The sequence below is a fragment of the Pan troglodytes genome, chromosome 5 (assembly GCF_028858775.2).
Source record: "Pan troglodytes isolate AG18354 chromosome 5, NHGRI_mPanTro3-v2.0_pri, whole genome shotgun sequence".
NCBI lineage: Eukaryota > Metazoa > Chordata > Mammalia > Primates > Hominidae > Pan > Pan troglodytes.
In genome coordinates this window covers 41,076,755-41,089,416 of record NC_072403.2, presented here as the reverse complement: position 1 = coordinate 41,089,416, position 12,662 = coordinate 41,076,755, and the positions used below count along the sequence as shown (strand labels likewise).

Sequence of the window (12,662 nt, the reverse complement as noted above, 5' to 3'; positions counted from 1 at the left end):
ATGAAGTCGAGCGGAATTCTGAGGCGCGTGGTCTCTTCTGCCCACCGCCCCCAAGAGTTTCTCACTCCTCTCTGCCGCCCCCAGCTTGTCCGGCTTTTCGCTCGGGGCGCAGCGCCCAGCGGTCGGGCCCCTGGCCGGGGAGTCCGGGTGCACAGAGCCGGGTTCTGACAGCAGCACGCTCCCCAGCACCTGCCCTGCCCCTCGGGAATCGCTCCTAGGCCCTGAGGCCCAGCAGCCAGGACAGCCCCCAGGCCGCGCGCCCCTCCTTCCTTACCTTGCGCGGCTTTGCTGTACTGGGCGGCGCGGGCGTGGACCAGCAGGACAAGCAGGCAGAGCCCGGGTACGCGCCCCGAGCCCATGGCTGGAGCTACTGGCGGCCCAGCCGCCGGGGCCGGTCTCGCGGCCAGGGGAGGGCGGAAGCCGGCCGGATCCCAGCTCGCAGGAGGGGGAGGGGAGGGGGCGCCCCGCCGGGGCCAGGCCGGGGGCTGCAGTCGCGGGGCGCGGACCGCGGCGCCCTCGGCGCGAGGCTCCCGATGCTACCGGCTCCTCCTGGCCGGACGTCTGGGAGAGCGAGGCGGAGAGTGCGACGAGGCGAGGGGCGCCAGGGGCGACTGACGGAGGGGAACCCCCGCCCTCTCCAAGCCGGCCTCTGCCAGCGGCGGCGGCGGGGCTGCTCCGTGTAATCCCACCCAATTCCCAGCTTCGCCGGGAGAGAGCTGCAGCCGGAGAGCGCGCAGAGCCCGAGCGAAGGACCTGAGAAAGGGGAGGGGAAACGCAGCGCCAGAAACACGCCCTTTCTGCCTCTCTTTCTTCCTCTCTCGCTCTTTCTCCGTCTCTCAGGCTCTTTTTCTTCGCCTTTCTCCTCCTCCTCCTCTTTCTCCTCCTTTCCTCGCTCCTTTTCGTTTTCTTCCTCCTCCCCCTCCTCCTCCTTCTCCACCACCTCCTCCTTCTCCACCACCTCCTTTTTCGTGCCCTTTTTTCTTTCAAATGGGGCCTCGGCGCGGTGGCTGCTCCCCCTGCGCGCCCGGGCGCGGTGGCCCCCTCCCCAGGCTGCCGGGCCGCTGCCTGCAGGAATTTACAATCCGGCGATGGGGGAGCGGGCCCGGTCTCCATGGAGACGGCTTCCCCGGGAGCAGGGAGGTCAGGCGCAGACCGCGCGCAATCAATGGATCAATGCAAGCTCCGCTCGGCTCCAGACCAAACAGCACCGGGCTCCGACTCGTCCTCGCTCCCCTAGGAAAGAGTCGGGGAGCGAGGGTGCGTCCCCGCGCTCGCTCGCGAGGACGGCCGTGCGGCGCCAGGTTTGAACGCACACCTCCACCCGAGACAAAGAGGGTGCGAGGTGTTGGGGAGGCTGGGGCAGACGTGGACACACGGACACACGGGCACTCGGGCGTTTCCACCGACACAGCCTGACAGGGGACATAGGACCTCGGAACACACCGCCTCCGACACCAGGCCGAGTAACAACCTCTCAACTTTTACACCTACCACACCCCCAACCTCAAGACTCAGTCCCCATTCCTAGATCCGAGTCCACTTTGAGGACCAAAAAGAAAGTAGCCTCCGCCTGCTAAAACTGCCAGCTCCAGGGCAGACTCCCTTGCAGTTAAGGCCTTGGAGGTAAGCCTACTGAACCACCCTACCCGCAGAGACATGGACTCACATACAGACACTCTCATGTCGTCAGCACAGGGGCGAAAGCTACCCCACAGAATCATGTCTATGTGTATAAACACAGAGACATAAAGACAGGTACAAGAGGCTCCTCCAAACCTGCACCCCGCTTCAAGAGGTGGTCCTGACTGGTCCATTCTGAACCCTTCATCCCTCCAACTGAGGGGAAGCAGAGGAAAGAGAAAGGATATTTTTAAAACAGGGGCAAACCGCAGAAGGAGCAGGGTCTTCCAACCATGGATGCTGCCTCTTGACTGTTCACCCACTCTGTATCTTCTTTCCTTCCATTGTAAGGGAAAGAGGAAAGACCTCTTGAAAGGCTATGAAGACTTTCTTGGAGTGTGAGGCTGTGTTCAGAATGAGACCAGGCCAGGTCCAGTTTTCTGCAGGGAAGATGCTGCTAGGACCCAGACTAGCCTCACAGAGCCCTCAGCGTACCCAGGAGGAAGAGGCAGTGACCAAGATCTCCTCAAAGGTGATTCAGTTCTGAGACCTTCCATATTGGCTGCCCACATCAGCTGGGGCAAGGGGAGGACTTTGTTGGCAATGGTCCTGTCCACCAGGGAGAAGAGCTGAGCCCTTCCTTTCCTAGGGATTCAGTGGAAAAGTAGGATGGAAACAGACTCAAACTTCTTATCCTGGGATGAAGATTACTTTTGAACAAGTCATATGTCAATGGGCCTCAGTTTCCTCAGAAAACAAGAGGGTAGTGGATTCACTCAGTGGCGGAAAGGGGGCAGTGCCCCAAGGAAGCCTGGGGGAGGAGTCCTGGAGAACCTTGCATAGCATCAAAGATTACCTTTGGGATGGGAGCACATAGATCATGGGAATGGTGTGGAGGCCACAGAAAGGCTGGGTCAGATGATTGAGGTCCCTCCCAGCCTTGTCACTCTAAGATGCCCTCCCTCCTTCATTCCACTGGCAAAACCCTCCCCTTGCAGCAGTTTTGCCTGCTGCCACCAATTATGTGTAGGGTTGGAGGACAAGTGTAAATTTGCCATCTTTTTTGCCCCCAACAAGAGAATGGTTTCAAAAAAAGAGAAAGAATTGGAGGTTGCCGGACGGTGTCTGTGATCTCCATGGGGGCACAGAGAGAGAGAGCCGAGGAGCTCCCCCACGGCTGGGAGGGGAGATGTTACGCTGCCTTGCTTTGCTCTGCCTCTGCCTTCTTTGGACACTAGGGTAGCTCCTCTGGGTCCCTGGGGGAATGGAGGGAGGGCCCCTACATCCTCCTTGAGGTGGGCAAGGAGGATTCTGTAGGGGGATTATGGGTTATTTGGGGCCTTCAGTTCAGGGTGATTTCCTGGCCCTCTGAGTACGGATATTGCCCTGGCTTTCAGGGAGGGAGGTTTGGTGGGTTCTTCCACCTAAGCCACTATGTCTCTGGAAGATTGATTTTTATGCCCCATAGTTGCCTTTTATCTCATCCTACCAGTTTTCCTCTGATGATTTCCTCTTTTCCTCTTGGACCAGATGAGCTACTCCTCCACATCTGGGCAAAAAGAGGCAGTTCCCTGCTCTTCTCTCCTGCTGCCACTCACCCAATCTGATTCCAGAGTACCCTCAGCCCTTCAGAGTATTCTACAGGAGTAGAAGCAGGGCTTATATCACCAGGACACTGTGAATTGAGGTGCTGGTCCAATTCATATTGCCTTTTGCCCTGTCCTCTTCTGCAGGGACTCAGTTGGACAGTAACTCAGGAAGATGACAGGGAAGGAACAACAAGATGGCACTTGCAAGTGGTACTACAAAAGCAGCAGCAGCACGTGCCATATCATAACCAGCAGGGGCAAAATGTCCAGTGGGCTCTGGGCCTCCCACACGCACCTCTAAGGTTGCAGTTTGCTTTGGGGCTTCATTTTTCTTCAGGGATGCTTCTGACATTTGTTTCATTCTACTTGCTCCTGAAAATGTCTGAGGAGAAGACTGGCAGGGGTCAGGGATCCCCTAGCTGATAGATCTTGGTTCAGTCCTGTTTAGGGATCCTTCTGCCAGGGCCCACCAGGCTCAGGGGTTTCCCCTCCCCTGCAAGGTCTCCTTCCATGAGCGTTGCTTTTTCTTTCTGCTCCTCAGTTTCCCTATATATAAAATGAGTCCAGTGACCCTACCTCGATGGGCAGTGCCATATAGTCTAATGGAGAGCACATACAAGCTGGAAGTAGATTGCCCTGAGATCATTGTTAGGCCCTACCATTTCCCAGCCATCTATTTTTCTTGGTGAGTTGTTTCACTTTTCTGAGCCTCAGCTTCCTCACCTGGAAAATAGATATGGTTATATGACCTCAAAAGTGTCCGTCCATCAGTGTCTGTGTGGGCTCTAAACAAACCTGCAATTCAAATCTCAGCTCTGGTACTTTCTACCTCTGTGACTTCAGGGAAATTACTCAATCTCAGGGAGTTTCAGTTTTCTCATCTGACATAGGGGATAAAAACCTCGTAGGGTTATTGGTGTTAATTAAATGAGATAATATGTAGAAAACACCTGGCACTGGCACATGTAGGCATTTAATAGGTAGAGGCTATTGTTGTTCTTTCCACTACTTCTCAGAAGAACAAAAGCCCAAGTGTTTGGGGCCGGCTGCAGTGGCTCACACCTGTAATCTAAGCACTTTGGGAGGCCAAGGTGGGCAGATCACTTGAGGTCAGGAGTTTGAGACCAGCCTGACCAACATGGTGAAACCCTGTCTCTACTAAAAATACAAAAATTAGCCAGGTGTGGTGGTGAATGCCTGTAATCCCACCCACTTGGGAGGCTGAGGCAGGAGAATCACTTGAACCTGGGAGTTGGAGGTTGCAGTGAGCCGAGATTGTGCCACTGCTCTGACCTGTGCGACAGAGCTCAAAAAAAAAAAGCCCAAGGGTTTGATAACAAAGGTATAGTAGTGGCTGGTGGGAAGAAGCAGCCTTGTCCCAGATTAGGCTTTGATGCCACTGGCTGTGAACACAGCCAACTGGGCTAGATTCTCACCACCCCCAACAGGTTCCTGTCTGTCATACATACCTACTGAGAAGGTACCAAAAATTCCATGCATTCCAGCACACTGCCCTTGTCATCAGCACTTATACATTATGCAGTTAGAAGAATATTCACTTGCCCACTAGGTATCTCTGGAGTCTCTCCATCCCTACTGTCTTGCACCTCCTACTCTACCTTAAGAAGACATAGACACCCCGAGACACAAATTAGAGCTCATAGATACCATTTACCAAGTGCTTTCTATGTTCCAGGCACTATACCAGGCACTCCATCACGAGCCTATAAGGCAGGAATTGTTATCCCCATTTTATTGGTGGGAAAACTGAGGCTCAGGTAGATTAACTTACCCAGGATGACAGACTAAGAAAGAAGAAAGCCAGGACTTGGGGCCAGGCCTGACTCTGAAGCTTGTATACCTCCTCAGCTGTCTACACTGCCTCCTCTGAATTCACAGAGACTTGATACACTTTTGCCACTCACACCCTAATCAGAAGGAGGGGATCTTACTAGGCTGGTGGACAGGCTGACTCTGTCCTTGCTTTGCACTCCTTCAGGGTAGCTCAGGAGTCATTTTGCCATATAGGCAGAGGCTTGGAAGTAACCCTCTCTCAAAGTCTGTTTCCCAGCTCTGGGATTTTAGGAGTACCTTGTTCCCAGGCCCTTAGTGTTGGCTTTACAGAGAGGTCCACAGGCAGCCCTGCCAAGACATGGGGCAGAGGTAACCCAATCCAAGCTGCCCACACCTGTTCCAGCCTCTCCTCCAGACACTTAGGCCACCTCCAGTTTAGCTCCCTTGGCCCTTCACCCCAGTTTCCTCCCACCCCTCCTCTCTGCCCACATCCACTCCTGAGTTACCTTGCCACCTGCTTCCTCTCCACCTGTGCCCCAGCTGCTTTCACTAAGGAAACAAAAATCTCTACCCTGCCAACTGGCATCATCACCGATGTGTGGTTCCAGACCCCTGCACATCACAAGGCAAATCTCCAGCCACCCCAGGTCTGCACCCTGTCCACTTCCACACAGCTGCCCTCCCAAACTTGTTTCCCTTCTGCCAACCCCAGCCCCCATACTTCTCCAATCAGCATCCTCAATTCCTGTTTCTCCAAAAAGCCAGGAGCCATCTAACTTGAGCCTCCTATCGCCTGCTCCCTTCCCTCTCCACTGCTGGGAGAGGGGTCCATCCTTTTGGCCAAACCTAATACCATGTACATGTACCTGGATCTCATCCCCTCTTGCCACTTCAGGGAGCTGGCTCTGTCAGTTATCCCCTCTTTTGCCTGAATGTCTCACCTCAGCTCCTCCTGTAAACACAATAAGATCTGCAGCATCCTATAGTAGCAACAGGGAAGTAACCCAGACCCTGCTGCCTCTTGTCCTTCCAGGCTCCCAACTTCTCTGCCCTAGGTCTCCATGACACTGCTTCCCTTTCATCCCTGGCCCTAATGCATTCTGTCCCAGACTCCCTCTGCCACCCCTCCCCCAAAGTCTCCAGCGACTTCCACGTCTTCATATCCAGGGCTGTTTGCCGGTCCTTATCTAGCCTGACATCTCTGCCTCATCCAAAACCTCTGAACATTCTTCTTCCGCTTCTTGGAGCACTTTCTTCTCCTGCATCTCCTGCCGGCTGCTTTCTCTCTGCTGGCCTCTTACATGCTGGAGAGTTTGGGCTTCTAGCTTGGCTTTTTTCACTTCTCACTCTACATGACCTCCCTAGGGGACTCTCTGAGGGACAGCAAGGGTGATGGAAAGAACATTGGCTTTGTGGTCAAATAGTCCCAAGTTTAAATCCCAGCCACGTCAATGGGTGAGCTTGGGCAAGTTTCTTCACCTCTTTGAGCTTTATCATCCTCATCTGGAAAATAGGGAGGATAAACTTCTGTTACTGATGTTTGGAGTGTTACTGATGATGACTTGTGTGGAAGGTCCCTCACAAAATAGGCGGACAGCACGTAGTGGGGCATTATGGCTCCAGGCACCACCGATATGCCAATGACCACCAAATCTATATCCCTAACCCCACTTTTCTCCTAGCTCTAATTCCGTATATTCAATTTGCAGATCTATAGCTCTAGCTCCCTTCTCTGCTTCCTATCTAGTCCTATATTTCCACCTACTTATAGATACTTCCGATGATATTTTTCAAGACCTGAAGCTGAACCTACCCCCAGCTGAACTCATTCCTCACAACATTCTCCCCTGACCTGTCCTCTTCCCGTGATCTCCATCTTGAGGTTAATAGCTCAAAACCTACTCAGTGGCCCCATTTGGACTCCTCAGAGTCCTAAGGACAGTCCTCCTCCTGATCCCCCTTGCTGCTGCCACAGTTTAGGTACTTCTTGTGTCTCCTGTGGGCCACTGCCTGACAGAGCTAAGTTCTAGCTGCTTGGCACAGTGTACGTGGCCTTCTGTGCCAGTCCTGAGCCTTTATTTCCAATGACATTTCATGCTTGTCTTCTAACTTCACCATCACTACACCCTAGCTACACCATGCCTGGCATGCACCATGTTCTTGTCAGCTGGAGAACTACTGCCCTTTAAAATCTTGTAGTGGCTCATGCCTTTAATCCCAGTATTTTGGGAGGTTGAGGCAGGAGGATGACTTGAGGCCAGAAGTTCAAGACCAGCCCAGGCAACATAATGAAACCCTGTCTCTACAAAAAATTCAAAAATTAGCTGAAGTGGTGATGTACAGTTGTAGTCCTAGCTACTCAGAGGCTGAGGTAGGAGGACTGCTTGAGCCCAGGAGTTGGAGGTTCAGTGAGCTGTGATCTCACCACTGCACTCTAGCCTGGGCTACATAATGAGACCCTGTTAAAAACAAAAATAAAAAGATCCAGCTTCCATGGTACCTTGGCAGGGAAGTCTTTTTACTGCCCCAGCAGACTTGGAGCTCAGTGGTCCTTGAAACCTATCCCAGTGATGGCCCTGGCTATCGGTAATGGTCTGTTTACCTTCCACTAGTTCTGTCAAACCTTTGAGGGCAAGACCCATTTGGGTCACCTCTGTATCCCCAGCTCTAAGCATATGCCTGGCAGATAGTTGTGTTCAGTGAATATTTACTGAATAGCTGAAAGAATAAAGGAAGGGTGAGCTCACGCAAACCCCAGAGGAGAAGTGAAGCATTCCCTGACCTCGTCTCCCTGCCTCCCACCCGTCTGAGGATGCTTCAGGTTTCCTGGAGGACCTAGGGCAGCAGAGGGTGTTCAATGGAAGGGCAGTGTGGAAAACCCCACTGAAGAAAGACCATGGACACACAGGGGGCCTAGGAGAGGACTCCTGCTAGAGACTTTCAGGGTCTGGAAGACACAGATGCGTGTCTGGAACCTTCCAAGCCAGAGCTCAGGATATCCCCAAAGGTCTGAAGAACTGGGTAATGGCAGCCTAGATAAAGCAGCCAGAGGTAGGAGACTGGTCAAGAAGCAGCCTGAGTGGTCAGAGGTCTGGGGCCAGAACAGATGAAAGGGGTCTATAGGCAGCTCTCATATGAACTCTGGGAGGCAAGTCCAGGAAGGAAAACCCTAGGTGAGGCCACTTGAAAGTCCCTGGGGGATTCTCTGCCACCTCATCAAAGATCTTTCTGACTGATGCTTAACATTCCATTATTGGAGAATCACTCCTTTGAGCTAAACCTTTATGTTCTTTGTCCCTAAATACAAATATTCCTGTGAGAGAGGGTGACGGCCTTTGCCAGTTAAAACTTTAGTTATCAGTTGACACCCTAAAAAATGTGTTGTGAGTGTCAGAGGAGGGGGCTGTAGGAACACTCATAAGGAACTTCCTAATTTTGCTAAGAGGTGGCTTGCTTTCCCTCCCCCTACCCTATTCTTTATGGCTATCCTCTCCTAGATCTCCACTGGATTCCCTCCTCAGAGGAAAAGATGGAGAGGTGGAGAAGGACCACTTCATCTACCAATACCACTCCTATGGATATCCTGGATTAAGGAAAGGATAGGTGGAAGTATTGGGGCAAAGTTCAATTTATCCATGAACCAACTTCAAGTAGACCATAAAGCAAATTGTTGTAAAACAAAGCTCAGTTACCCAATAGCTTCTATTACATTTCCATAGAAGGGCTCCCATTGGGCTGAAAATCATTCTAGGAGAAGCTGAAAACCTGCAATAAGGAAGGATCATCGGAATGTTTGCCAGCTATGTGCTTCTGCTGAGTGTTGATATCCTTACAGAATTTTGCCTCCCTTTTGCGGCAAGAGGCTCTCTTTTCGTCATGCCACGTCTCCACTTCTGAGCTGACTTGGCAAAGCTGAGGAACATCACAGTCAGGCTGACATTCCTTGGTGCCCTGCTCTGGTCCTGCAAAATCTAGTCTGTAGGAAGTTGCAGTATGTTGAAGAAGAACGGGCTTCCCTGGGCCCCTGACCCAGACTCAGTGATGTTCCACCTCTTGATCAGCTGAAGGGCTACTGAGGAGGGAGAGGAGCTCATTCTTTTTTTTTTTTTTTTTTTTTTTTTTTTGAGATGGAATTTCGCTCTTGTTGTCCAGGCTGGGGTGCAATGGTGCGATCTCAGCTCACCACAACCTCTGCCTCCCAGGTTCAAGCGATTCTCCTGCCTCAGCCTCCCAAGTAGCTGGGATTACAGGCATGCGCCGCCACACCCGGCTAATTTTGTATTTTTAGTAGAGACAGGGTTTCTCCATGTTGGTCAGGCTGGTCTTGAACTCCTGACCTCAAGTGATCCACCTGCCTCGGCCTCCCAGAGCGCTGGGATTACAGGTGTAAGCCACCGCACCCAGCCCGGAAGGAGCTCTTCTGTCTTTACCCTCTGTCCCCAGTCCCGGGTCCAATGCTGCTGGGATTGATTGAGAAATTTGGTGGCTTCTCTTTGGTAGATCCAAGCTGTAATGCCACCCTTTACCAGTAGGTGCCGCCATCTAACATACCATCCTTCAGCCCTTGGTGAAGTCCTGAAGCCAGACCTCTGGGAGTCTACTCAGGGAACCCACTGCCTCAAACAAATTTGCAAATAAAATTATTGTATTTGAAATAGGCCCACATTGGTGAAGTTAAGATGTGGAACTAATTGTATGTGTATTTCTATATAACCACAGACTCAATGTTTGATGTTTGACATTTATTGTGCACTTACTATGTACCAGGGACTTAAAGGATGTGGGGATTCAAAGATGACATGGTTTCTCCTTTTAAGTTTATGATTTGGCAAGAGAAATTCACAACTAAATAATTGGAATATAAGGCAGAATGTGGTAAATGTCCAAACATGGAGGTGCCAACATAAAATTCTAATGAAGGCATAAAGAGCACAGATTAATTCCAGCTGGAAGCAGGAGGACAACTCAGTGGAGGAGGAAAGGGTTTAAAGCTGACCTCAAAGAATATATAGAATTCTCGTACATGGAGTTGGGTGAAGAGAGTGAGGGCTTTCCAGGTGGCAGGAACAACGTGAGCAAAGACTTGGAGAGGAGAATGTCTTCAGGGAATTAATAATTGGTTCAATCAGAGACAAGTATTTCAGAGAGTGTGGAGGAAGATCTGAAAGGTGGGATGGGGCTAGACAATGAAGAGCCTGTTTCCATCAGATGCTACGCGACTGACAGTGTTGCATAGGCTCCGGGAACCCAGCAACTTTACAGCAAAGTAGCAGCATGGCGGGCTCACTTCATGAATTAGCTTTATGTGTGCTCCAGGATTTCTTCAATGTGTTGATTTTTAGTGAATTTATTTCATCATGGATGCAGGAAGAGAACAGAAAGAAAAACGGGGAAAAGAGGACATAAAAAGAAGTGGGCTGGGCACGGTGGCTCACACCTGTAATCCCAGCACTCTGGGAGCCTGAGGCCGGCAGATGACGAGGTCAGGAGATTGAGACCATCCTGACTAACACAGTGAAACCCCATCTCTACTAAAAATACAAAAAATTAGCTGGGTGTGGTGGCGGATGCCTGTAGTCCCAGCTACTCGGGAGGCTGAGGCAGGAGAATGGTGTGAACCCCAGGAGGCGGAGCTTGCAGTGAGCCGAGATTTGGCCACTGTACTCCAGCCTGGGTGACAGAGCAAGACTCCGTTTCAAACAAACAAACAAACAAAAAAGAAGTGACAGGGAGGGAAATAATGGACAGAAGGAAAAGAGAGATGGAGAAGGAAGAGAGAGAAAGAGAAGGAGGCAGCCCTGGAGGAGGCAAGGCAAACCCTGAACTGTTCAGGGGCCAAGCTTAAGGAGCTACTTGGGCTTTTCCAGGCAAACGACCTCTGGCTTCTTGCCCTGGCCAACCACAGAGGACAATGTGAGGCGAGTTTGTTTGGTGATGTGTTTTCTGCTGGCCCTGTTTGTTTGTTTTTCGTTTTTCTGGTATTGGACAGATCTGGGATGAAGGAAGAGGGAGACAGGGTTGTGGCTGGCATTGATAGTGGTCCTTGGGCTGGGCTCTGGGCTGCCCAGAGCCCCCCTTTAGTGCGGGCTTATGGGCATTGGAGCTGAACTTTTGATGTCCCTGGAAGGGGGCCTTTTTGTAGGTGCCCAGAGCCAGGTGGCCTTCCCAAGCCTGGAGATGGTTTGCCCTAAGCTCTTTGTCTCTGTCTTTCCCCACCCTGGCAAGAAAGAATTAGTCCTTGAGGCCTGGGCTCCTTGCCTATGTAGCCAGGATGTCGTGCTGGGCTGGGGAGCCCATGGGGGTAGCAAGAGCAGCTGCTTCCAGATTGGTGCTGGGGAACGCAGGGGCAGTCCACGAGAGCCAGCCTTCTCCCCAGCCCTGATGATGAGTCTGGCTTTCTCTCCCGTCCCACGGCCCTTGGAAGCCAACCTAACAAGCTCTATTAAAGTTAATGAAACGCAATGATTCCTCTGTTTGCTCGGTTACAACTCATTACGAGTTGCTCTTGCTTGCTCGGCTTTTGCAGAGGAGATTCATTTGAGTAGCCAGTGCTTGGCCTTTGTCCCCCTAATTTTCACTGGCCCATTAACAAGATCAGACAGTTTGGCTGACCAGGAATATCTAGTACCCAAGTCCCAACAAAACCCATTGGGTGGAGTTTCAGATGACCTTTTGAGTCTAAATTAGCCTAAAAATATGCTGCCGCCCTTCCTCCCTCTGTTGCTTCCCTATATCCAAACTCAGTTTTATATGTAGGTACAATAGGAGTATGCAGAGATTTCAGAAGTTAGGAGATGCTTTTCCAGCCTCTTTAGAATGTATCTCAACCCACTGATTTAGAGAAGTTCCCTAGTAAGAGCTCCAGCTCGATTTAAGGGCTTTCCTCCCCCATTTAAATGGAAATATACTGAACATTGTTAGTCACTTATACTTTGGTGTGAATTAGTTCATATTGTCACTTTAAGGGGATTTGGGAGTCTCCTAAATTGTATACAAACTTTTGTCCACATTATCCATTCTTCCAGAGAGAGGTTTTCTATAGCTTTCTTCAAAATTTCCATAACCGTCCCCCCGCCCCCCCCCCACACACACGTACACACACACACACAAACTCTCTCTCTCTCAAAAGGTTAACAACCTCTGTGTTAGTAGAAGAGTGGGCCGTAACTGGGGCACAGAAGACAAACTCTCCGTCCTTCACCATCTGCTTGGCCAGTCCTGCCTCTAAGGAGGGACCTTCCCCTCCTCCTTGAGTTCCTTATCCACAGACCTCCCATTGTCACCACAGCTCAATCATGTGCTTCCCAAATCTTAAAACCAGCCTCAAGTTGGTGGGGAGGAGTCAAAAGGAGAGCCCTTGAACTCTATGTTGATTTACATGCCGAGGCTGTAAATGATAGGTTTACATGCTGGTGTAAATACTCATAAACTCGCAGTAAGTGCAGGGCATCACATGCTTTCAGTGTCCAGATCCTCTGCAGCCCGTACAGGCCTGGCATTCTCAAGGTCAGGGAGGAGAGCGCCGAGTTGGCAGCAGCTAGCATGACAGGGGCTGACTATGACTATGGAGGAAAAGGGCGTGCTTGGAGTTGGTCTCTAAACCCTCATCCTCTCCCATACAGCAGGTGGCTTCTGCACAGTGATACCTTGGCATGACTC

General features: G+C 51.3%; 1 protein-coding gene and 1 long non-coding RNA gene across 3 annotated transcripts in view; one reads left to right on the top strand and one right to left on the bottom strand.

The window, feature by feature from the left end:
* Positions 1-822, bottom strand: part of SCUBE3 (signal peptide, CUB domain and EGF like domain containing 3) — a 39,136-nt gene extending 38,314 nt beyond the window's left edge. The window contains exon 1 of one of the 2 annotated variants that reach the window (XM_016955296.4): positions 275-822. In XM_016955296.4, coding sequence (XP_016810785.1) covers positions 275-359 — 85 coding nt within the window. In that variant the 5' untranslated portion in view covers positions 360-822. The remainder of the gene's footprint in view (positions 1-274) is intronic. The other variant, XM_016955295.4, reaches the window with a different exon arrangement.
* Positions 1-12,662, top strand: part of LOC129144244 (uncharacterized) — a 101,010-nt gene that overhangs the window by 44,678 nt on the left and 43,670 nt on the right. The gene's annotated exons all lie outside the window — the stretch shown is intronic.